Genomic DNA, 26,466 nt, shown 5'->3' on the forward strand with positions numbered 1-26,466 from the left:
CACATAGAGCTATATGGAAAGGGCGTGGTGGCCCCCACTTCGGGTGGTGGGTCATGACGCGTAGCTGTGAAGGAGAGCTGGGGCACTAAACAGGAGATCATGGGGGCCCCAGCGGTCAGACCCAAGCGATCTAAAACTTATCTCCTATCCTTTGGATAGGGGATACATTTTTTTTTCATGATACTTGTCCTTGAAATCTAAAATGCCCATTCAGCAGATACCAAGGCTGCCCAAACCAAACTTAGTAACTGGCTTGTCACCTCCCTACAGATGTGACCTGACTAATCAGCTAACATGACCAAGATTTGGAATTTAGAAGACCCTAATCTCCCTCAAACCATGTTCTTTTTTGCCAGCCCAAAGGAGTTCCATCATTGGGGCCAAAAACTGGAAATTTAGGGGGACTTTTTCGAAACTTGTGCAGAGGAAAATTTGTCCAGTTGCCCATAGCAATCAGATTACTTTTTAAATTTTTTCAAAGGCCTTCCTAAAAATGAAAGAAGCGATCTGATTGGTTGCTATGGGCAACTGGGTAAGTTTTCCCCTGCACAGGTTTTGATAAATCTCCCCCTTAGAGCACACAAAGATGATTTGCATGTAACTAGTTGTATGTAATAAACATAAAAATTTACACAACAGGAGCGGCGGCTTTTTTGTTGGGATTGTAGCCTGCTCAGTTTTTTGTTTTATGTCTGGTGTGCACAGCAGATGGTTCGCTCCAGTAAATGAGGAGACAATGTCCAACAGCCATCAATCCAGTTATTTGTTCTTTAAGACTCTCCGAAGATCCTCATTGTTCACGCATCAATTTGCAGGTGCGCATTTCTATAAATAAAATGGACTAATTCACGACTTGGCCACGTCACAATCGGCAGCTTGGGGCTAGTATTATGCTGTTTGCAGACATCGCCTTCTATCCCTCTAACTCATTTTGATTTTCAATTATCCAACTAAAATAACAGTCGGACAGTAATTCTATTTATACCTTGCCTGGTCAATGAGGCCGGCTGTGATAAGTATTCCAGACTCTTAATTTCTCACTGCATAAGTTGCTAAAGGCTGCGGCATGCTTGACTGTGATAGTAAAGCATTGCTAGTTTATTAACTATTTGATAAAAAAATATGTTTATTTTCAGAATAAAAGCTACCGTATTTATCGGCGTATAACACGCACTTTTTAAGCTAAAATTTTTAGTCTAAAGTCTACCTGCGTGTTATACGCCGATAAGCCGCTGTAGTTCAATGATTTAAAGCGGGCGCTTTAAATCAATGAACTGCAGCGGCTTTGCAGGTGCCCTTCTCTCCCCCTGGCTATCGGCGCCGCTGCCCGTTTTCTCCCCCTGACTATCGGTGCAGCGTTGCCGACAGACAGGGGGAGAGAAGGGGCAGCGGCACCTATTGCCGGCGCCGCTGCCTCATTGCCTCCCCCATCCCCGGTTGCATAATTACCTGTTGCCGGGGTCGGGTCCTCGCTGCTTCAGGCCTCTGGTGTGCGTCTCCTGCGTCGTTGCTATGCACTGCACAGTGCGGCGCAATGACGTCACTCGTCATTGCGCCATGCAGTGCATAGCAACGACGCATGGGACGCACACCGGAGGCCTTAAGCAGCGCGGACCCGACCCCGGCAACAGGTAATTATACAACCGGGGATGGGGGAGGCAACGGGGCAGCGGCGCTGGCAATGGGTGCCGCTGCCCCTTCTCTCCCCCTGGCTATCGGCGCCGCTGCCCCATTGCCGGCGCTGCTTCTCTCCCCCTGGCTATCGGCGCCGGCACCGATAGTCGGGGGGAGAGAACGGGCAGCGGCGCCGATAGCCAGCGGGAGAGAATCGGCGGCAGCAGGGCTCTAGACCCCAGGAAAGGCAGGGGGAGAGAAGCGGGCAGCAACGGCCTCTCTCCCCCTGCCTTTCCTGGGGGTGTATCAGGGTATACGCATGAACACACACGCACCCTCATTTTACCAAGGATATTTTGGTAAAAAAACTTTTTTTTACCCAAATATCCTTGGTAAAATGAGGGTGCGTGTTATAGGCCGGTACGTGGTATATCCCGATAAATACGGTATGTCAATTCTTGCACCTTATTGTTACAATGCATCTAATATACAAAGAAGTAACTCTGCTCAGAGCCTTGATTAAATATATCATAAAGTACACCGCTCCAATGAAGACGTGTGTCTCCATGATACTCATTTGTTAAAAGGGTGTTCCGGAGGAAAATAAATGTTTTCAAATCAACTGGTGCCAGAAAATTATACAGATTTATAAATTACTTCTAGTTTAAAATCTTAATTCTTCCAGTACTTATCAGCTACTGTATGCTCCAGAGGAAGTTGAGTAGTTCTTTTTTGTCTGACCACAGTGCTCTCTGCTGCCACCTTTTCTCTGTTTCAGGAACTGACCACAGTAGGAGATGGTTTTGCCAATGCTCTGGACAGTTCCTGACATTGGACAGAGGCATCAGCAGAGAGCACCGTCATCAGACTGGAAAGAACTAAACAACTTCCTCTGGATCTTATAGCAGCTGATAAGTACTGGAAGTTACAAATCTGTATAACTTTCTGCCACCAGCTGATTAGCAGACATTTATTTTCCTCTGGAGTACCCGTTTAAGGTGGCCATACAACTTCAATGGCTGTTAGCTAAACAACCCTGATCCTCTTATGCATATGAATATTCTGCTAGTCAGGTTTTCAAAGCCACAGCTAGACTCCTCTGGTAGTAGCTTATCTTTAATGCAATGTTTCCAAACCACAGTTGCCTCTAGCTGTTGCAAAACTACAACTCCCAGCATGCCCAGACAGGGGTACTCCGACCCTAGATATCTTATTCCCTATCCAAAGGATAGGGCATAAGATGTCTGATCGCGTGGGTGCCGCCGCTGGGGACCCCCACATTCTACCATCTGGCACCCACTGTAACGGCTTCCAGAACCGCTTGAGGCCCTCAGGCTAATACCAGCTGTCACATCCCCTCCCATAGACTTGCACTGAGGGTGGGGTGGGGGGGTGACGTCACACAGGGGCGGAGTCGTGACGTCACGATCTTACGTCCCCGTGGTCGGGATGGTATTAGCCTGAGGGCGGTTCCGGAAGCTGTTACAGGTGGGTGCCGCATGGCAGAATGCGGAGGTCCCCAGCGGCGAGACCCCTGCGATCAGACATCTTATCCCCTATCCTTTGGATAAGATGTCTAGGGGCGGAGTACCCCTTTAAGCTTTCAGTTATATATAGGGCAGGCATAGGAAACCTTCGGCATTGCAGATGTTTTGAACAACATCTCCTATGATGCTTTGGCAGTATTTTGGCTGTAAGAGCATCATGGGAGATGTAGTCCAAAACATCTGCAGTGCAGAAGGTTGCCTATGCCTGGTATAGGGTATAACTCAGTATAAGGTATGTAGTGCCAATATGTTTGCACGCAAGTTATCTTTTAAGATATATTAAGGGGGAGAATTATAATCTGATGTGTTTTGGTACGCACACCTGCGCACAATTTGTTTGCACAGTGCAGGAACAAAAGTTGGAAACAGGGCTCAGCTTCCAGTTGACTGTCAATCAAGCAAGGACACAGATGGAAGGGGTAGTCAGAACACCTTTTTGACATTTTGAACCAAAGAACAAAAGCCTTTTTCTATGTTATGAAAGCACAGAACAGCTAATTGCAGCTGATCGATTCCACCTTTAGGGTAGGGTCACACATGCCGTATTTAGCATTTTCTGTAGCTGATTTTATTACCCATTGACATCAATGGGTATGAAAAAAGGCAGCAAAATACACCATGGGTGACCCTACCCTTAGGGTACATTTACACATACCATATCCACATACCATATTAATGCTGTATTGATCTACTAGCATAGTATACAGTACATGTCAATATATCCTAAAAGTAGGGTCACACATGCCATATTTTGCTGCATATTTTCTGCAGCTGATTTTGCTACCCATTGATTCAGAGGGTAGGAAAATACACAGCAGCAATTACAGCACGCGTGACCCTGCCCTGAAGGTGGAAAACCCAGTAAAAATGATCTTCTGGTATGTCACCAACCATGGGAAATAACTTCAAAATAAAGTAGGTTCTACCAAGATCCATGCTTTTGAGTTAGTGCAAAATCACCAGATGACTACTTTGGGGCCATTGAAGTAAATAGGGGCCGTGGTTATCCATGCTCATATATGCCAGCAGCTCATTTTGACAGGCTGTAAAGCCAAACCATTTGGATTAACAGTACACAATGTAAGCATCCAATATGCCCATTCTCGCTATGGCATGCTATTCTTGCTATTGCTAAATGTGCATTAATGCTGTGAAGCAATGGAAATTTAAAGGGGTACTCCGCCCTTAGACATCTTATCCCCTATCCAAAGGATAGGGGATAAGATGTCTGATCGCGGGGGTCCAACCGCTGGGGACCCCTGCAATATAGCATGGAGCACCCAGCCGTTACGCCCCCTCCCATAGACTTGCATTGAGGGGGCGGGGCGTGACACCACACAGGGGCGGAGTCGTGACATCACGATCTTTCGTCCCTGTGGTCAGGAGGTGTGTGCTGCATGCTATATTGTGGGGGTCCCAAGCGGCGGGACCCCCGCGATCAGACATCTTATCCCCTATCTTTTGGATAGGGGATAAGATGTCTAGGGGCGGAGACCCCTTCAATAAGTTTTTACAACTGCACCTGCTGGATTCATCCTTATCCGTGTTTTCAAAAATACATTTTACATCTCCTGAATTACGGATTGTGTCTAGATTATCTAAAGAAACAAAAAGCTTTATATAATAAATGTATATATAGATCCATGAATACAAAATTGCAAATATATTCACGGTCATCATTTTTTTTTACGTGAAAAGAAGAGGGGGGGGGGGGGGGGAAATCACACCAGCCGCACACACATTAGAATATGACAGTAATATAAAAAGGCAATCCGAAAACTCTGCTGGGATCGTCGTACTATGAAGTTTCATGCTCTGGGTATTAAAATCCCATTAGAATTATACATTCACTTCCCTACAGAAAAAGAATGGTTAGATTGTCAGTCTATATTGATGATAAGTTATCTAGGCAATCCGGGATGAAAATGTTAACACTCACTAACCCATTATTCCAAAAGTATTTATATATAGAATTGTACCTTTACAATTTTACCTTTACAATTGAGGACAAGGGTGACGCTGTTTATGGAAAAAAGCAACTATGCTTTTTTTTTCCTAATCCTTGACAACCCCTTTAGAGTAATATGTCATCTTTGGTGAACAGGACATCTAACCATGAACTAAATTTGTGAGCAAAGTTTTGATCTGTGGGTGTCTGGGTGCTGAGACCCTCACTGACTGCTAAGAACAAAGGGGCAGATGTTCTGCTGGGCGCTGTGCCCCTCTGTAGAGCTGTGAGTATTCAGTGAACAGATTCATAGAAAACCTTAGACTTTCCATAAATCCATACAACATTCACTCAGCTCTGCAAGGACAATCAAATAACGCAGATCAGAAAAGAAGGTGAAGAGCACTCAGAGGATCAGAGGAGAGGTTCTGCTCTTTCATTTTAGGAATTGAAGGGGGGTCAAACCAAGATCCTCTGCCAATCAAGACAGAACATGTTTTACCAATTCCTTTGCTTTTTTAAGGCACTTACAGCACATGACACACACACACACACACACATATATATAATTTTTTGGGAGAAGATTGGAGATTGGAGATAGAGATATATTAAAGTTCTGATCAGTCGAGAGAGAGTTCGGACCCCAACTAATCTATCTTCAGATGTAGCAGGGACGAGCAAGACTTCCATAAAGACTGATAAAGGAGCCCTTCTAGTGCAGGGAAACGGACATCACAGTGAGCAAAATGTATAGCTGCACGGCAATATCTTGAGATTAGTGGGGGTCTGAACACTAAGACCCTTACTGATTAACACAGACACTGAAACCACATTTGCCAGCATGTCCTAGAACTGTGCTTTGCCTTTAGTGAGTTAAGTTTTATAGCGCTTGTTATCCCTGCTCAGCAGAATCAGATTGATCAATCATAGTGATCAGATTGTGTCAATTGCACTTTAGGCACATTGGATGTGACTGACCTCTGGTCTGAGCAGTGACTAATGTAGCTGCTGGGTGGTCAGAATCAAGTCACGTGACTAACTCATCTCAACAGTGGATAAAATGGGAAGAAGACAAAATAATAGGAAGATAATTTACATACAACTTTTGCAACCTTGGTGAATAAAAAAAAAAAAAAAAAAAGATCTCTCTCATAGGAGTGTTTCTTTAAAAGGACAAAATTCTAAATGCCTTCACCCACGAGTAGAGGAAGTTTAGAACATTATGCAGTAGGCACCTAAGCACCCCTAGTGGTGGCTGAAGCAGTCAGAAATGTATGCTTTATTGATACATCAATGGAAGTTATTTTAAGTTTTGTAAAAGAAAAATTTAATGAATCACAAAATCAGGCCAAAATGTATAAACAAAACAAAAGGGTGCTAAAAAGGTGAAATGTGTTTCAATACAGTTCTACTTTAAGAGAATACTAGGTAAAATAAATAATAGTGTGAATTCGGGTAGAAAAACAAAATAAATAATAAAGAGAGATACAGTCCCCTTTATTAGAGAAAAAAAAATATTTGTCTAAAAGCTTGAGACTATAAAAGTGTTGCAAACTTTTGTGAAATGGCAAGAAAAGTGGGTGGTGGTTAACTGGCAGGGGCAGAGGTCAGCAAATTTCCCGACATTTTTTAAATTGTTGGTGAAGATTGAAATGATAGAACAAGTGTAGATTTATTTTATGTCTTTAGGGCAGTCCACCAAGCTGCTCCAAATTTATTAAGCAGGATGTTCCTCTCAATAAATTCAGTATATACATTTCAGTATAAGACAGACTGTGCAGACACCACTATGGGGAGCTTAATACAAACAGATACACACTTTTCTAGATGCATAAAATCTATACACAGTTAGCGCCCCCTAGTGTTGGGGCAAGTATCCCGATTTTTTTCGTGCAACCCTATAAATAAAATTTGCTTTGAGGTCCTGCTATAATCTTAGGTTAGTACAGAAACATGAAATAGCAAAAATATAGATTTTTGACATTCTATGTGTGGAAAACCTCACAATCTATACATCAAATATAATAGCTTAGGCAACACACAGTGATGGCTTTGAGCATTGCACAAAGTGGCATAACACTATACTCCTTCAATAATAACACAATCTTATATACAATACATATAGTATGTTACCATCTCTGAATAAAAAAAAAATATTATAAAATCAGAACAAATCCCACAACAACAACATAAAACTGGAGTCAGGACACGATGAATACAGTTCATTGCGGAGAACTCTAATATCGCCATGTATGTGAAGTAAAAGGCTTTTCAGGTGATTTCTTGATCATTCTTATGCAATGAACTGAAGATAGTCCAAAGCACCAAAGGATTCTCACAGTTGTGCTTCTTCTCCCAATGTTTAAAGATTTCCTTCTGGGTTTCGAACATCTGTGGACACAGGAGGCAATGGAAACAATTTCTGTGACAGAATAGGATTTCTGATGATAAATTCATACTTTGGCCGTCGTTCCCTTCCACTGGTGGAGTAGACTCGCTAGAAGCAAGGTTGAAAGCATTCGTGTCAGACGTAACCAAAATATCCTTCAATGGACTTGTACCAGCCACCGCCTCCTCGCAGTTGCTGTCTCTATTTCGTCTTTCGTTCAGTAACTTCCAGTGATGGGTCGCTTGTTTAACCACTTCTTCTTGGGCGCCCTGTCTGCTTTCTAGTACTCCTTCTGGCAATACTTCTTGAGATTTGTCTCCATGTACGCTGAACAAATGGAGCTTCATATCGGAAAAAGTTGGAGCTATGAAATGACAACGTCCACATTTGATCTGTAGTTTTATCTCATCTGTCAGTCCGCAGATGGAGTCATCCTCATTGGTGACACTCTTATTCCTGTAAAGAGAGCCATAGACTTATCTATAAAATCACAAGACAGGTCACGAAATCCAAGAGAAAAAAACACAACTACTGTGTTTTATGTAAGCTCCAAATAGCTCGTAATACATAATACTAATAAAAGAATATTACAGTTTCAGGCAATAAACTTTTCATAATACAATGAATAAACTTCTTCATATCAATCCCATTGGATTTTTAGGACAATACAATGAGAAACTTTTCCATAGTCTCTTCCAGAAAAAGAAGAAAAGCTGTCCTGGTCATGTGATGCTCATACGATCTAGTCAGGGCCCATACACATTCAGGTTATTTTCATGCAGCTTTAAAGGAAAGAAGTATAAGGGTATGTTTACACTATATTTTTAAAGCGGAATCCGCATGGAATGTCAGCAAGGGATTCTGCACGGATTCGGCCTTGCAGCACAGTCCCATTGACTACAATGTGTATTTTTCGGTACTTCAGACAAGGATTTAAATCAGTCAGTCAGTCAAGTCCTGTTTGTCAATGGCATGGTGCTTATGTCTGCGGCAAATTGCCGAGGACATAGGCGCCAATTCTGGATTCAAAGAGGAAATTTTCCTCAATGAATTTCCTCAATGTGAATATATCGTTAAAGGGGTACCCCCCCCGCCAGACATCTTATCCCCTATACAAAAAGGATAGGTGATAAGATGTCTGATTGAGGGGGTCCCGCCGCTGGGGACCCCCGGGATCTCGGCTACAGCACCCACCTGTTATTTCTGCAAAGAGCAAACTCGCTCTGTGCGTAATGATGGGCAATACAGGGGCCGGAGCATAGTGATGTCACGGCTTCGCCCCTTGTGATGTCATGGCCCGCCCCCTCAATACAAGTCTATGGGAGGGGGTGTGACAGCCACCACGGCCCCTCCCATATACTTGTATTGAGGGGGGCAGGCCGTGACGTCACGAGGGGGTGGAGCTGTGACGTCACGAGGGGGTGGAACAGTGACATCACGAGGGGGTGGAGCCGTGACATCACGATGCTCCGGCCCCTGTATCGACCATCATTATGCACAGAGTGAGTTTGCTCTGTGCAGTAATGACAGGTGCGTGCTGCAGCCGATATCCCGGGGGTCCCAAGCAGCCCCCACGATCAGACATCTTATCCTTTGGATAGGGGATAAGATGTATAGGGGCGGAGTACCCCTTTAAGGCCTGATATTTATTCTCTTTATTACATACATTCATTTGGCTTCAAAACCTGCAGCAAGAAAAGATTGAAACCTGAATCGGTGTATGGGCAACCTTACTAGTCACAAATTACCATCTCCCCTATTTGGGTGTCCATTGTCTTCTTGAAGGCTGCCACTCTGTTACAACATTGTGGCCCTTTGGCGTTGTGTCCTACACAAGCACTGGTGCCAAGTCTCCTATTTGTCCTTGACTCTAGATAAAACTCCAGTGTCCCTGGCTTCTTAAAGGAGCTTTCTTCTTAAAATGGAATTTTTGCTGAGGACAGAAGTGGAGCTTCGAGGAGCAGAACTGGTAATAACTCTTCTCCTCCCTTAGACAACACCGACTGAGCAAAAAGGATCTTTAGGTTCCTGCTCCATTGTGGTATCAACCTGACTTGGGTTCTTGACCTAAACTTCTTGTCTGCTGCCCATTGTGACCTCTGTCTGCCCACCATGATTTCTGACAGCTGCCTTGGTAGTGTGACTTCAGCTTATCTAGATACCAGTTGTTGACGAACTACTCTGGGGGCAGTAGGGACCAGCTGAATCCTTGAGAAAAAGTCCAAACCTCCTTGCAAGGATGAAGGCTAAAGGAGCTCAATCTGTTAGTGATTTAGTGATAATATAACAAGAATTGATCCTTATCCCATGGAAGTAAATGTTAGGGCTACTTTGCAATTTTTTGTCTTGCAAGTGTAACCCCACCCTATGGAGTAAAGGCTGCAGATGACCTGGTGGCCAAAGGCAAAATTTGAAAATGGCTTGCATGCCTGGAAAGCCAAAGGCCACAGCACCTTCCACAACAATCCTTGGTAGTCATGGGTATGACAGGCTCCTATACACAACTGAAACAAAAAGTGGTGGTTGGAGGTAGATGGGGAGCAAGACAGCCAAGCTAGCCAATCTATCACCCCTGCAGTTGACTGTTGCTATGTGGATAATGGCGATCGGGTTGAGGAGTGCTTGATGAATATATGTTATTGAGGATTCCTAATTCTCATTAAGTAAAGCAGTGCTTCCCAACCAGGGTGACTTTGGCTGTTGCAAAACTACAATTCCCAGCATGTCCGGACAGCCAAAGGCTGTCCGTGCATGCTTCGAGTTGTGATTTTTCAACAACTGGAGGCAGTTGTGTGTTCATTAGCTTTGCATCTATAGCAGATTTTTTCAGGCCTTCAGCAGGTTGGGCATATTGTAATATGTGAATAGAGCAAGCATGTGGTTGTAGTGTGTTGCTCTGGAAAAAAAATAAGTCAGGTGCATGGAGGCCCTAAATTGCAGCTTCCAGAACTTAAATGGGCACTGTCATGAGTCAAAAACTTTTTATATGTTGTACATCTTGGCAAAACATTAACCTTTCTAATATGTCAAATTACGAAAAAAATATTTTTATAGAAATCATGGCTAATAAAAAAAGACCAACAGGGGTCCCCATAACATCCAGAACATAACCGATAATGCCCAAAATCGTGATTATCGGCCGATAATCGGTCGATCCCTAGTTTCCAGGATAAAATTCGACCACATAAAAGATCTATGCAGACTTGGAGCCAGCACAGAAAACTGAAAAACATCACCTGAAAACCCTAAAGATTTGCCAGGTTAGTAGCAGATGAGATGCATTTGTGCTGTAACTTAGGATCAAAATAGCAACTATCTGTATTTTATATACATTATACTGAAAAACTGGTGTTCAATGTGAAACATACACCAATAAAACATGAAGCTTTTCTATCTAAAATATTATGGCATGTAAACCAATATCAATAGTAACCCGGTATCTAACAGCCTAGATGCAATGCTTCCTATTGCCCATAGCATCTAGGGTTTAAACAGCCGGGCTCAGAGTTATCTTTGATCCCAGCTGCTGCAAACCCCCATACTCTCTAACCCAGTGTCTTTTCAAACTGTGTGCTTGCATCTGTTGCAAAACTACAACTCCCGGGCATGCTGGAGGCACACTGGAGGTACACTGTTTGGAAAACATTGCCCTAACCAGATATATGTCTGATGAGAGGAAGGGGTTAAAAGGCAAATAGAGAAACCATGTAGGTCATCCAATCATGCAGTGACTAGTTACTCGAAATGATGATCCAGCACTTCAAGACTTTCACAGCTTTATTGAAAATTCAATCGATACAGCACACAGGTAATACCGTTCACTACAGCATCAAGCGCATGCGCACTCTTTACCAATGAAATGCCTTTGCTTTTACAGTCTGTAGGTTGACAAGAGGAGATTTCACACAGGTTATAATTATACTGTGTAAAGCTTGGAGTCTCCAAGTTTACACAGTATAAATATAACCTGTGTGACATCTCCTCTTGTCAACCTACAGACTGTAAAAGCAAAGGCATTTTATCGATAAAGAGCGCTCATGCGCTCGAAAGGCGCTTGATGTGTGCTGTAACGATTGAATATCCAGTAAAGCTGCAAAAGTTGAAGTGCTGGATCATCATCCTGGCTTGCAGGTATCTCCATCCTGCAACCCCATTATAAGTCTAAGGGTCATCTAGGGAAGACAAGGAGTGAAGGGTGCTTCCCCCTGCTCGTCCTCCAGATTGGTGGGGGTGTTAGCACTAAGACCCCTGCTGACAGACAGCAGAGGAAGGCAATGGCCGAAACGCATACAGTTTTTGATCTGACTATATGAAATAACCTTTACACTAAACAGATTTGGTGAGTGCCAGAATTTTCTTCTTTCCACCACCAAAGGAAATGCCGACCAACCGATATACTAGCACTAAGGTGCACTTTATAGATGTAGCAACCTTCCAACATAATTGCAGCGCTACATCTCAATATCGGTGGGCAGAGTGTCACACTACAACTGTACAGTACTGTATGTTTGTCCTGCACAGTGTAAACACAGTGCAGCCTACGTTACTGTATGTTTCACCTTGTCATGTGTCTGGTGTCATGGGTTCTGCAGCAGAGCATTTGGTGGCTTTTGGTTGGTGACAGTGGTATGGTGGGGCCTGCCGGTCACAGTGTCCCTCCTGCCTAGTGATCTAGTGTCATGGTAGAGCTCACACATTGATGCCATTTTGGGAGAGTCAGTTCCTCCAAACATTAGCAATGGAGTGGACCCCGTACAGTACACTTGTACAGTGTGGCACATCATGCAGTTGTTGGCAGCTACATCTATGTAAATGGCTGTTATGGATGAAGGTTAAATAACGCTCACCTGTGTAGTAATACATTCTCCTCAGGTTTCACTTTGAGGGAGATATTTCTTTTCTCTGGCTGCTTACAGGAGGACTCTGTGCTTATAATAACTCGATGTACTTCTTTAAGGTGACCAAAATAAACTCTAATGTGTCCAAAGACCTTGGCACAGAACTCGCAACACATTAGCTTCTTGAGGCGGTTCTCACTGTGGTGGAGCTTCATGTGTGTGCTGAGACTACCGGAGTGCACATAGGCCTTACGACATAGACGACAGTGGTAGGGTCTCCTGTTACCGTGACTGTTCAAGTGATCTTGTAGGTGATGCTTAAACTGAAAGCTATGTTCACATATGTTACACTTGTAGAGCACTTTGGCAGTACTCTTTTGAGTCAATAAAGAATGGTCTCCTTGCCGCCATCTGTGAAGTCTGCTACCAAACAACCGGCTTCTTAGAGGACAATCTGACATATTTGTTTGGAATAAATGGTTGGAAACATTCAGTGATGTCAAGCCCTGAATCTCCACCACTGGCTTTGGCATTATACTACGATATCTCTTCAATGATGTTTCACATTTACCACTGATCTCCACCTGGGATTTGCATTTCTCTTTGCACATAATAAGCCGGTTTCCAACAAGTCTCATTTTTGTTTGATAGCCCAACATCTCACTGTAACTTTTTCGTTTCTTACCCCGTTTTCTTGCTATACCACAGTTTTGCTTGCTCAAGATACCCGAATCAGATGTCAAAATTGGTTGGCCTGGATTGTCCAGAGGAGACACATTTAAAACATTGACAGAAGGAGTAGTAACTTGGCACGAGTCTGCCTGAACTCCAGTTTTACCTACATTTGGCTTTGATACATTGGTTTCCAAAGGGATCGATTTCTTGATTTTTGAATAAGGCAAAATGGGCAATTTTCCCTTAGGAACAGATTGGAGGAGATGAAGCGGACTGCCAAAAACAACAGGAGAGAGGACTGTTAATGGGTTTGTAGCATCAACAACTTTAGCGCCTTCATATCTAACCAATGATCCATTGTCTGATGACCCGACTACCTTCTCAATATTAGTGCTGAACTTTATAGAACTTCCCGTGCACAAAGTTGGGTTTTGACTCTTTTCTATATTTAGATTTGTAGAGTTATTTACTTCACAAACGTCTGCTCTGCTTCCAGGTAAAAGCCTGCTTTCAAAACCAGACTCTTCTACTTTCATCAAAGGTTTAGCTTTTATAACAACTTCAGAAGGTCCATCTTGACTTACCTGCACATTAGAGTTTTCTATTTTTGGCTTACATGCACCCTTTTTCTTACTGAGGAACTTTTTACAGCCAGAGGGTTGGTACCTTGGAATGGGCAATTTGAGATTTTCTTGCAAAGGTATACCTGTGGTTTGTATTACAGATCCACCCACTGGTAAGGTTGCTTGTGGTAAAGCTACAAGAGAGAAAGTACCATCCTGACCGGCTACTTTCATTAAAGTATAGTTCTGAGTGTTAATAACCAAGGGTTTAGATCCTGGAACAGCAACGTCAGACAGGGAGGGAGCATAACTGGATGAAGAATAGGAAGCCACTTTCGGTGCAATAGTTCTAAAGTGAGTTGTGTTGGGAATGGTCTTCCTGCAGTGCATGGTCCCAGTAGATCCAATGGGGATTTTTGACTCCTCTGTAAAATATAAAACATTTTGAAATAAAAAACAACAAAATATCAAACAATCCAATGTATCTTTTTCACCATAGCTCTCAGCACCTGATGAGTTTAAGTTTTGTCAGATCTACATTGGATAAGTACAAATACAACAGCTGGTATCTACACTAGTTAAAATGAATCTCTCCGTATCCAGTGTGTAGTAGAGTGGCCAAGGAAATCCCCTGAAAACCCAGGTACTTGAACCCAGGTACTGCTAATTAGAACAGCGCACAAAACTTTTTGTCTATTATTTGGTTACTTTGATAACTTTACATCCCAAAGTGCTATTTATGTCTATGCAAATGACATGTAAGACCGAGCAAAAAAACTGAGATTTAAATGACACTTTAGTTCCTTAATGACGCAGGGTATTTTCAGTTTTTGTATTTTCATTTTTTCCACATTACCTTCTAAAAATCATAACGCTTAAAATTTTGCACCTAAAAATCCATATTATGGCTTATTTTTTGCACCACCAATTCTACTTTGCAGTGACAGTCATTTTATACCCAAAAATCCACGGCGAGACGAAAAAAAAAATCATTGTGCGACAAAACTGAAGAAAAAATGACATTTTGTAAATTTTGGGGGCTTCCGTTTCTACACAGTGCATTTTCCAGTAAACATGACACCTTATCATTATATATGTAGGTCCTTATGGTTAAAATGATACCCTACTTATATAGGTTTGATTTTGCCGTACTTCTGGGAAAAAATCATAACTACATGCAGGAAAATTTATACGTTTAAAAATGTCATCTTCTGACCCCCATAACTTTCTTATTTTTCCGCATATGGGGATGTATGATGGCAGCTTTTTTGCGCCGTGATCTGACGTTTTTATCCGTATCATTTTTTTTATTGGACTTTTTGATCACTTTTTAATAGTATAAAAAGTGACCAAAAATGCGCTATTTTGGAATTTTTTTACGTGTACGCCATAGACCGTGCAGTTTAACTAATATTATATTTTTATAGTTCGGACATTTACACACTCGGCAATACCACATGTGTTTATTTTTATTTAGACCTTTTTTTTGGGGGAGGGGGAAAGGGGGGTGATTCTGACTTATTATGGAAGGGGTTAAATGATCTTTATTAACACTTTATTTTCATAAGGGGCTATAACACTGCACACACTGATCTTCTACACAGATCATTGCCAGGCAATGGCCGGGCATTGATCAGTGTTATCGCTGATCAATGGATCTCAGGCACGGAGCAGTCATTTGGCGATCATAGAGTGAGGAGGCAAGTAGGGACCCTCCAGCTGTACAGCAAGCTGTTCGGGACAGCTCCACTGAGTTAACCGTCAAAGTTTACTTTCACTTTAGACGCGGCGATCAACTTTGATCGCCGCGTCTGAAGGGTTAATACCGGGCATCACTGTGATCGGTGATGTCCGGTATTAGCCGCGGGTCCCGGCGCGATATGATCACACGCTGACCCCGCGTTCTATCGCGGGTGCCCGCTCATGACGTATGCATACGTCATGTAGCGGGAAGGGGTTAAGGACTCAGTCTATTTTCACCTTCAAGGGGGTACTCCGGTGGAAAACTTTTTTTTTTTTTATCAACTGGTACTAGAAAGTTTAACAGATTTGTAAATTACTTCTATTAAAAAAAATCGTAATCCTTCCAGTATTTATTAGCTGCTGAATACTACAGAGAAAATTCTTTTCTTTTTGGAACACAGAGCTCTCTGTTGACATCATGACCACTGTGCTCTCTGCTGACACCTCTGTCTATTTTAAGAACAGTCCAGAATAGGAGAAAATCCCCATAGAAAACATATGCTGCTCAGGACAGTTCCTAAAATAGACAGAGATGTCAGCAGAGAGCACTGTGTTCATGATGTCAGCAGAGCGCACTGTGTTCCAAAAAGAAAATAATTTCCTCTGTAGTATTCAGCAGATAATAAGTACTGGAAGGATTAAGATATTTTTTAAAAGAAATCATTTACAAATCTGTTTAACTTTCTGGCACCAGTTGATTTAAAAAATAAATAAATAAATGAATAAAAGTTTCCACCGGAGTACCCCTTTAAGGACACAGCCAATTTTATTTTTGCGTTTTAGTTTTTTCCTCCTCGCCTTCTAAAATTCATAACTCTTTTATATTTCCTTTCCCATACCCTTATGAGGGCTTCTTGTTTGCATGACCAGTTGTTCTTTGCAATGATATCACTCATTCTACCCTAAAACGCATGGTAAGCCCAAAAAACATTTTTGTGTGTAAGGAAATTTAAACGAAAATCATAATTTTGCTAATCTGGTGGGTTTCGTTTTCGTTTACGGGAAAAAATACATGTTTTCTTTATTCTCTGGGTCAATACGATTAAAATGATACCCATGGTTACATACATTTCTATTATTGTACTGCTTTTAAAAAATATCAAACTTTTTTTTTTTTTTTTTTTACAAAATCAGTATGTTTAAAATTGCCCTATTTTGACCACCTATAGCTTTCTTATTTTTCCGTATTCTGGTGGCTCATTTTTTGCGCCATGATCTGTAGTTTTTTTTGTTACCATGTTTACATGTATGAAGCTGCGCATGCGCAGCGAAACGCGTTGCATCTAATAAATCCATTGATTTTACTTGGCTGCCTGATGGTTCCTCTCTGCGCCAGACAAACTCCTGACTCCCTGGTCATTCGTTTTTGATTTTACTCTCACCCAGGAGGGCTGCAGTGGACCTTCTTCAATATCTCTTCTGCTCTTAACCTTGTTGTGTGTGGGCGCACAACCAACTTCGGTAAGCGGCTTGGGAATCACCGTCCCCTACCCCCACCTGCAAGATCTACTGATCCCGCACATGAGGCGCCTTCCTTTCTTTCTCTAGATGTTTGCATATATGTGACTTTTTGATCGCTTTTTATAAAAAAAAAAATTTGCAGTTCGATGTAACAAAAAAGCTGAATTTTTTTTACTTTTTTTTTTATGTTCACGCCGTTCGCCGTAGGGGATCATTAACATTATATTTTTATAGTTCGGACATTTACGCACACAACTATACCAAATATGTTTATTATTTATCTTTTTTTTACGCTTTTTTTTGTATTAATATGGGGAAAAGGGGTGATTTAAAACTTTATTGGGGGAGGGTTTTTTTCCAAATTTTTTTACATTTATTTTACACTTTTTTAGTCCCCACAAGAGACTATTTATAGCAATCATTAGATTGCTAATACTGTTCAGGGCTATGCATAGGGCATAGCACTGATCAGTATTATCGGCTATCTTCTGCTCTGGTCTGCTGGAAGGCAGATCAGTGCAGAAGACCCCGGGAGATGGACGGAGGCAGGTGAGGGGACCTCCGCCCTCTATCTCGGCTGATCTGATCCCAGCGGCAGTGCCGTGGACCATCAGATCAGCCATTATAAGTGCTGCACTGCCACAGATGCCGTGATCTGTACTGATCACGGCACCTGAGGGGTTAGTGGCAGACATCAGCGTAATCGCTGATGTCCACCATTACCGGTGGGTCCGCGGCTGCTGACAGCGGCCGGGACCCGCCGGGAATGAAGCGAGCGCTAAGTGATGCTATGCAGCGCTGTACATTTACACCCATGAATCCTTAGGGAGCTAATTTCCTGCATTTCAGTACCTATTAAGATTTATAAACTATTTAATTGCTCACTTTGTGGAAATGTACTAACACAAAGCAATTGTAGTACCCATATTTAAACAGTACATTTAGGTCTTCCCTGAGTTATTATAGACCACATCATAGGAAACATTCTGTGGCTATTAATATAACAAAATAATATTATATTATTTTCATTACAGAAGACGATTTCACCAAAGAAACCAAAATACCAGCCCTAGTCCATGGTGGGAGATGAAAGTTTATGAAGACCCAAAAGATCAAAACTGCAGAAGTTTGCAAAAAATAAAAATAAAAAAAACGACAGTGAACATTTCTTTTCAGTCCTGTTAATAATAAGTGCAGTAATATTATGACAACAATATTTTTCTCCTGTAAGCTGCACACCAGGGCAAACATAGGAATCTTTGAAGTTTTTGCACCAAAAACACATTGGTGCTGTCAGCGAAATTAACTCATTAATATTCAGTAACACTGTACATATTAATTGTGTGATCAAAGTGCGGCAATTAATGCATACTTTATTATGGGGAATCTTAAGATGTTAGAAGAATTTAATTAATTTAACCCCTTAAGGAACAAGCCCATTTTGGCCTTAAAGGGGTGCTCCGCTGGAAAACACTTTTTCTTTAAATCAACGGGTGCCAGAAAGTTAAAACAAATTTGTAAATTACTTCTATTAAAAAATCTTAATCCTTCCAGTATTTATCAGCTGCTATTTGCTCCACAGGAAGTTTTCTTCTCTTTGAATTTCCTTGAATGTCTGACCACAGTGCTCTCTGCCGACACATCTGTCCATATAAGGAACTGTCCAGAGTACAAGCAAATCCCTATAGCAAACCTCTCCTGCTCTGCACAGTTCCTGATATGGACAAAGGTGTCAGCACAGAGCACTTTGCTCAGACTGAAAAGAACTCCAGAGCACTGTGGTAATACAGAAAGGTCATTTAAAAAGAAAATAACTTCCTGTGGAGCAAATTCCAGCTGATAAGTACTGGAAGGAATAAGATTTTTAAATAGAAGTAATTTACAAATCTGTTTAATTTTCTGGCACCAGTTGATTTAAAAAAAATAATAATTTCCAGCGGAGTACCCCTTTAAGGACCAGAGTGTTTTTTGCACATCTGACCACTGTCACTTTAAACATTAATAACTCTGGAATACTTTTAGTTATCATTCTGATTCCGAGATTGTTTTTTCGTGACATATTCTATTCCATTAACACAGTAGTACATTTTTGTGGTAACTTGCATCCCTTGTTGGTGAAAAATCCCAAAATTTGATGAATTTTTTTTTTGCATTTTTCTAACTTTGAAGCTCTCTGCTTGTAAGGAAAATGGATATTCAAAATACATTTTTTTTTTATTCACATATACAATATGTCTACTTTATGTTTGCATCATAAAATTTATGAGTTTTTACTTTTGCAAGACACCAGAGGGCTTCAAAGTTCCGCAGCAATTTTCCAATTTTTCACAAAATTTTGAAACTCGCTTTTTTTCATGGACCAGTTCAGGTTTGAAGTGGATTTGAAGGGTCTTCATCTTAGAAATACCCCATAAATGACCCCATTATAAAAACTGCACCCCCAAAAGTATTCAAAATGACATTCAGTAAGCGTTTTAACCCTTTAAGTGTTTCACAGGAATAGCAGCAAAGTGAAGGAGAAAATTCACAATCTTCTTTTACCCTCGCATGTTCTTGTAGACCCAATTTTTGAATTTTTGCAAGTGGTAAAAGGAGAAAATTTTTACTTGTATTTGAAACCCAATTTCTCTCGAGTAACCACATACCTCATATGTCTATGTAAAGTGTTCGGCGGGCGCAGTAGAGGGCTCAGAAGGGAAGGAGCGACAAGGGGATTTTGGAGAGAACATTTTTCTGAAATGGTTTTTGGGGGGCATGTCACCTTTAGGAAGCCCCTAGGGTGTCAAAACAGCAAAAAAAAAAAAACAAACACATGGCATACCATTTTGGAAACTAGACCCCTCGGGGAATGTAACATGGGATAAAGTGAGCCTTAATACCCCACAGGTGTTTCATGACTTTTGCAAATGTAAAAAAAATTAAAATAAAAAATTGACCTAAAATGCTTGTTTTCCCCAAAATTTTACATTTTTAAAAGGGTAATAGCAGCCCAATTTCTCCCGATTCAGAAAACACCCCATATGGGGGTGAAAAGTGCTCTGCTGGCACACTACAGTGCTCAGAAGAGGAGTAGTCACATTTGGCTTTTTGGAAGCAAATTTTGCTCTGGGGGCATGCCGCATTTAGGAAGCCCCTATGGTGCCAGGACAGCAAAAAAAAACAAAACACATGGCATACTATTTTGGAAACTAGACCCCTTGGGGAACGTAACAAGGGGTTAAGTGAACCTTTATACCCCACAGGTGTTTCACGACCTTTGCATATGTAAAAAAAAAATTTTTTTTTTTTTTTATCTAAAATGCTTGTTTTCCCAAAAATTTTACATTTTTAAAAAAGGTAAAAGCAGAAAATACCCCCCATAATTTGAAGCCCAATTTCTCCCGAGTACGGCGATACCCCATATGTGACCCTAAACTGTTGCCTTGAAATACGACAGGGCTCCAAAGTGAGAGCGCCATGCGCATTTGAGGCCTAAATTAGGGACTTGCATAGGGGTGGATATAGGGGTTTTCTACGCCAGTGATTCCCAAACAGGGTGCCTCCAGCTGTTGTAAAACTCCCAGAATACCTGGACAGTCAGTGGCTGTCTGGTAATACTGGAAGTAGTTGTTTTGCAACAGCTGGAGGCTCCGTTTTGGAAACAGTGGCGTACCAGACGTTTTTCATTTTTATTGGGGAGGGGAGGGGGGCTGTGTAGGGGTATATGTAGTGTTTTTTACTATTTATTTTATTTTGTGTTAGTGTAGTGTAGTGTTTTTAGGGTACAGTCGCACGGGCGGGGGTTCACAGTAGTTTCATGCTGGCAGTTTGAGCTGCAGATACTTACTGTAAACCTCCGCCCATGTGAGTGTACCCTGTATGTTCACATTGGGGGGGGGGGGGGGAACATCCAGCTGTTGCAAAACTACAACTCCCTGCATGCGCTGACAGACTGTACATGCTGAGAGTTTTAGTTTGCAACAGCTGTAGGCACACTGGTTATGTATCACTGAGTTTGTGACCTTACTCAGTGTTTCACAACGAGTGTGCCTCCAGCTGTTGCAAAACTACAACTCCCAGCATGTACGGTGCATGCTGGGAGTTGTAGTTTGCAACAGCTGGAGGCACACCGGTCGTGAAACACTGAGTAAGTTAAAAAAAAAAAAAAACTGAGTTCCACAACCAGTGTGCCTTCAGCTGTTGGAAAACTACAACTCTCAGCAGTCACCGATAGCCAACAGGCATGCTGGGAGTTGTAGTTATGCAACCAGCAGATTCACCACTACAACTCCCAGCATGCACTTTAGCTGTTTGTGCAAGCTGGGAGTTGTAGTTATACTTTTCCATAGAAAAAATGTGCCTCCAGCTGTTGCATAACTATAAGTCCCAGCATGCCCATAAGGGAATGCTGGGAGTTGTGGTGGTCTGCCTCCTGCTGTTGCATAACTACAGCTCCCAGCATGCCCTTTTTGCATGCTGGGAGCTGTTGCTAAGCAACAGCAGGAGGCTGTCACTCAGCACCAACTGCTGCTCCCCAGGTCAGTCCCTCGCCGACGCCGCTCCTGGGGCCCCGATCCCAACAGGGACGCCGGGGATCGGGGTCCCCAGCTCCCGGGGTTTTCTTCCCACACCCGCTCACGTCCTCCGGAAGAGGGGCGGAGCGGGTTGAGGGAGTGACACCCGCAGCAGGTGCCCTGATTGCTCGGCCGGTAAACCAGCCGACGAATTAGGGCGATCGTGAGGTGGCACCAGTGCCACTTCACCCCTGCTGGCTCTGGCTGTTCGGGGACGTCAGAGACCGTCGGAGACCCGATTGACCCGGAATTTGCCGCAGATCGCTGGGCTGAATTGCCCAGCGATCTGCGGCCATCGCCGACATGGGGGGACATAATGACCCCCCTGGGCGATATGCCGCGATGCCTGCTGAACGATTTCAGCAGGGATCCGGCTCCGGTCCCCAACAGGCTAGCGGTGGGGACCGGAATTCCCACGGGCGTATGGATACGCCCTGTGTCCTTAAAGGGGTACTCCGGTGCTTAAACATCTTATCCCCTATCCCCTATAGCTATCACGCCCCCTCCAGTCGGCTTGCATTGAGGGGCGGAGCGTGACATCACATGGGGGTGGAGGTGTGACGTCACACGCCGCCGGCCCTGCGGTCGCCAGTAATTAGTCCCGGAGCGAACACGCTCTGGGCACTGATTACAAACGGGGTGCCGCGTGCATGATCCCAGGGGTCCCCAGCGGCGGGACTCCCGCGATCAGGCATCTTATCCCCTATCCTTTGGATAGGGGATAAGATGTTTAAGCACCGGAGTACCCCTTTAAGGACTCGGAATGCAGGGTGTATCCATACGCCCTGTGTCCTGAAGAGGTTAAAATCAATAAACCTGCTGTGCTCTAAGAAAACACTTACTATAGATTCTATTGGTCTAGTCTTATGATGAAAATATATTTGGAAGTGAGATCCAACTTATACCTCTGACAGAAGATTCCAGTATAGGCACAATGGAAACGACATTTAAAAGTTTTTAGTTTTTTTTTAATACTTTTTTGTTCTGTACAAGAACCTAAAGGAGTCTTTAGTTTCGTGTATAGTGAAACAACTAAGTACACCGCTCAAAAAAATAAAGGGAACACTAAGGTAACACATCCTAGATCTGAATGAACGAACTAATCGTATGAAATACCTTCGTCTTTACATAGTTGAATGTGCTGACAACAAAATCACACAAAAATTATCAATGGAAATCAAATTTATGAACCCATGGAGGTCTGGATATGGAGTCACACTCAAAATTAAAGTGTAAAACCACACTACAGGCTGATCCAACTTTTATGTAATGTCCTTAAAACAAGTCAAAATGAGGCTCAGTAGTGTGTGTGGCCTCCACGTGCCCATATGACCTCCCTACAACGCCTGGGCATGATCCTGATGAGGTGGCGGACAGTCCATGGTGCAATGTGGTGTTGGTGGATGGAGCGAGACATGATGTCCCAGATGTGCTCAATCGGAATCAGGTCTGGGGAACGGACGGGCCAGTCCATAGAATCAACGCCTTCCTCGCTGACATAGTTCATAAGGTTGAAAAAAGACCAGAGTCCATCAAGTTCAACCTATAACCCTAATGAGTCCCTACTAAGTTGCTCCAGAGGAAGGCAAAAAACCCTCATACTCTAGGTTAAAATTCCTTTTCGACTCCAAATATGGTAATCAGAATAGATCCCTGGATCAACCTTCTGTCCCTATAGATCTTGGATCCATAACCAGTAATGTTATTATTCTCCAAAAATGCATCCAGACCCCTTTTAAATTCTTTTACTGAGTTCCCCGTCTGTGCTGGTGAAGAAAACTTCTTTCCACTTCCACTAGAGGATGCCCCCTTGTTATAGATACAGCCCTGGGTATAAATAGATCATGGGAGAGATCTCTGTACTGTCCCCTGATATATTTATACATAGTTTTTAGGTCGCCCCTAATCCTTTTTTCTAAACTAAATAACCCTAATTCTGATAATCTTTCTGGGTACTGTAGTCCTCCCATCCCCCGTCTTTGAACCCTCTCCAGCTCCACTATATATTTCTTGTACACTGGTGCCCAGTACTGTACACAGTATTCCATGTGTGGTCTGACTAGTGATTTGTACAGCGGTAGAATTATTTCCTTGTCGTGGGCATCTATGCCCCTATTCATGCACCCCATGATTTTATTAGCCTTGGCAGCAGCTGCCTAACACTGGTCACTACAGGTAAACTTACTGATAACTAAGACTCCCAAGTCCTTTTCCACATCAGTCGTCCCAAGTGTTCTCCCATTTAATACATAATCCCAGCCCGGATTTTTCTTCCCCATGTGCATTACCTTACATTTATCAGTGTTGAACCTCATCTGCCACTTCTCAGCCCAAACCCCCAACCTATCCAGATCCATTTTTAACAGTGCACTGTCCTCTATAGTGTTTACCACTTTACAGAGTTTAGAATCATCTGCAAAGATTGCTACTTTACTATTCAACCCCTCTACAAGGTCATTAATGAATATATTAAATAGAACAAGACCCAAGACTGACCCCTGTGGTCCCCATTAGTAACAGTCACCCGATCAGAATAAGTACCATTAATAACCACCCTCTGTTTCCTATCACTGAGCCAGTTACTTACCCACTTACACACATTCTCCCCCAGCCCGATCTTTCTCATTTTATGCACCAACCTTTTATGTGGCACCGTATCAAATGCTTTGCAATTGCCCCTGGTCCAGTCTGGAGCTCACCTCCTCATAAAAGCTGATCAGTTTAGTTTGACAGAACCAATCACTCATAAAGCCATGATATGGGGTCATACATTTATTTTTATCAAGATATCCCAAAATAGCATCTCTTAGAAAACCCTCAAACAATTTACATACAATGGAGGTTAAACTAACAGGCCTATAATTCCCGGGGTCACTTTTTGACCCCTTGTTAAATATTGGCATAACATTTGCTATGCGCCAGTCCTGGGGAACAGTCCCTGTTACTATAGAGTCCCTGAATATTAAAAATAGGGGTCTGTCTATTAATTGATTTAGAACACGGGGGTGAATGCCATCTGGACCTGGTGATTTGTCTTTTTAGATTTTTTTGTAGGCGGCACTGTATTTCTTCCTGGGTTAGGCTGGGTCCACACTACGTTTTGTCCCATACGGGAGCGCATACGGCAGGAGGGAGCTAAAACCTCGCGCTCCCGTATGTGACCGTATGCGCTCCCGTATGTCATTCACTTCAATGAGCCGACCGGAGTGAAACGTTCGGTCGGCTCATTTTTGCGCCGTATGCGCTTTTACAACCGGACCTAAAACCGTGGTCAACCACGGTTTTAGGTCCGGTTGTAAAAGCGCATACGGCGCAAAAATGAGCCGACCGGACCGAACGTTTCACTCCGGTCGGCTCATTGAAGTGAATGGCATACGGGAGCGCATACGGTCACATACGGGAGCGCGAGGTTTTAGCTCCCTCCTGCCATATGCGCTCCCGTATGGGACAAAACGTAGTGTGGACCCAGCCTTAGACAGGTGACCTGTACTGGGGAGTTTACCTCATCCCACTGTATTTCACCTGGCATTTCATTTTCCTCGTTAAATACAGTGGAGAAGAATGTTTAATATATTAGCTTTTTCCTGATCACCATTTATAATTTCTTCTTTATCGTTTTTTAAAGGGCCAACACTTATTTTTAACCTTTTTACTATTTATATAGTTAAAGAACATTGTGGGGTTAGTTTTACTGTCATTGGCAATGTGTCTTTCTGACTGACGAAGCACAACACGAAACGTACGTTGGGGTTGGAGCTGGTAGCACACAAGGCAGGATGTTCTATGGTTTCTTGGCTATTGTCTTTTATGTTTAGCCTTTGATCTGTTTATTTTGCTAAACATCTATATCACACTCTTATGTTTATATTGATCTACTAATATCTATGACTTCATTGAGTGATCTTCATGGTACCCAATTCTCTGATCATTATTCCCTGTATTCCATATGCATGTGCTTTCTGTACCACCTCCCCTTATCTGTAGTTGTCATTTCAGTGCCTTTGTTTTAACATTTCCAACTGCAATTTTAAATGTACAGTCATGGCCGTAAATGTTGGCACCCCTGAAATTTCTCCCAGAAAAGGATTGCAGTAACACATGTTTTGCCATACACATGTTTATTCCCCTTGTGTGTATTGAAACTACCGTAAACCAAAAAAAAGGAGAGAAAAAAAGCAAATTGGACCACAATGTCACACCAAACTCCAAAAATGGTCTGGACAAAATTATTGGCACCCTTAACTTAATATTTGGTTGCACACCCTCTCGAAAAATTAACTGAAATCAGTCGCTTCCTATAACCATCATTAAGCTTCTTATACCTCTCAGCCGGAATGTTGGACCACTCTTCCTTTGCAAACTGCTCCAGGTCTCTCTTATTGGAAGGTGCCTTTTCTTAACAGTAATTTTAAGATCTCTCCACAGGTGTTCAATGGGATTTAGATCTGGACTCATTGCTACCACTTCAGAACTCTCCAGCACTTTGTTTCCATCCATTTCTGGGTGCTTTTTGCCTCATTCCGTTTTCGGTAAACAGTAGAATGACGTGCTTTACCAAAAAGCTCTACCTTGGTCTCATCTGTCCACAAGACGTTTTCCCAGAAGGATTTTGGCTTACTCAAGTTCATTTTGTCAAAATGTAGTCTTGCTTTTTTATGTCTGTGTGTCAGCAGTGGGGTCCTCCTGGGTCTCCTGCCATAGCGTTTCATTTAAATGTTGACGGATAGTTCGCGCTGACACTGAGTCTGCAGGACAGCTTGAATATCTTTGGAACATGTTTGGGGCTTCTTATCCCCCATCCGGACTATCCTGCGTTGACACCTTTCATAAATTTTTCTCTTCCGTCCACGCCCAGGGAGATTAGCTACAGGGCCACGGGTTTGCAATAGTCCTGATAATGTTGCGCACTGTGGATAAAGGCAAATATAGATCTCTGGAGATGGACTTGTAACCTTGAGATTGTTGATATTTTTCCACAATTTTGGTTCTCAAGTCCTCAGACAGTTCTCTTCTCTTTCTGTTGTCCATTCTTAGTGTGGCACACACAGACACACAATACAAAGACTAAGTGAACTTCTCTCCTTTTTATCTGCTTTCAGGTGTGATTTTTATATTGCCCACACCTGTTACCGTAT

General features: G+C 42.6%; 1 protein-coding gene and 1 long non-coding RNA gene across 2 annotated transcripts in view; one reads left to right on the forward strand and one right to left on the reverse strand.

The window, feature by feature from the left end:
* The window catches only part of LOC130273129 (uncharacterized), a 49,417-nt gene extending 31,487 nt beyond the window's left edge, over nucleotides 1-17,930 (forward strand). The window contains exon 4 of the long non-coding RNA XR_008843879.1: nucleotides 17,813-17,930. This is a non-coding gene — a long non-coding RNA (uncharacterized LOC130273129). The remainder of the gene's footprint in view (nucleotides 1-17,812) is intronic.
* Nucleotides 4,866-26,466, reverse strand: part of ZNF438 (zinc finger protein 438) — a 54,820-nt gene continuing 33,219 nt past the window's right edge. The window contains exons 3-4 of the mRNA XM_056519433.1: nucleotides 12,346-13,999; nucleotides 4,866-7,954 (exon numbers count right to left, since the gene is read on the reverse strand). Coding sequence (XP_056375408.1) covers nucleotides 7,381-7,954; nucleotides 12,346-13,999 — 2,228 coding nt within the window. The 3' untranslated portion in view covers nucleotides 4,866-7,380. The remainder of the gene's footprint in view (nucleotides 7,955-12,345; nucleotides 14,000-26,466) is intronic.

This window comes from Hyla sarda, chromosome 5, assembly GCF_029499605.1.
Source record: "Hyla sarda isolate aHylSar1 chromosome 5, aHylSar1.hap1, whole genome shotgun sequence".
Classification (NCBI taxonomy): Eukaryota; Metazoa; Chordata; class Amphibia; order Anura; family Hylidae; genus Hyla; species Hyla sarda.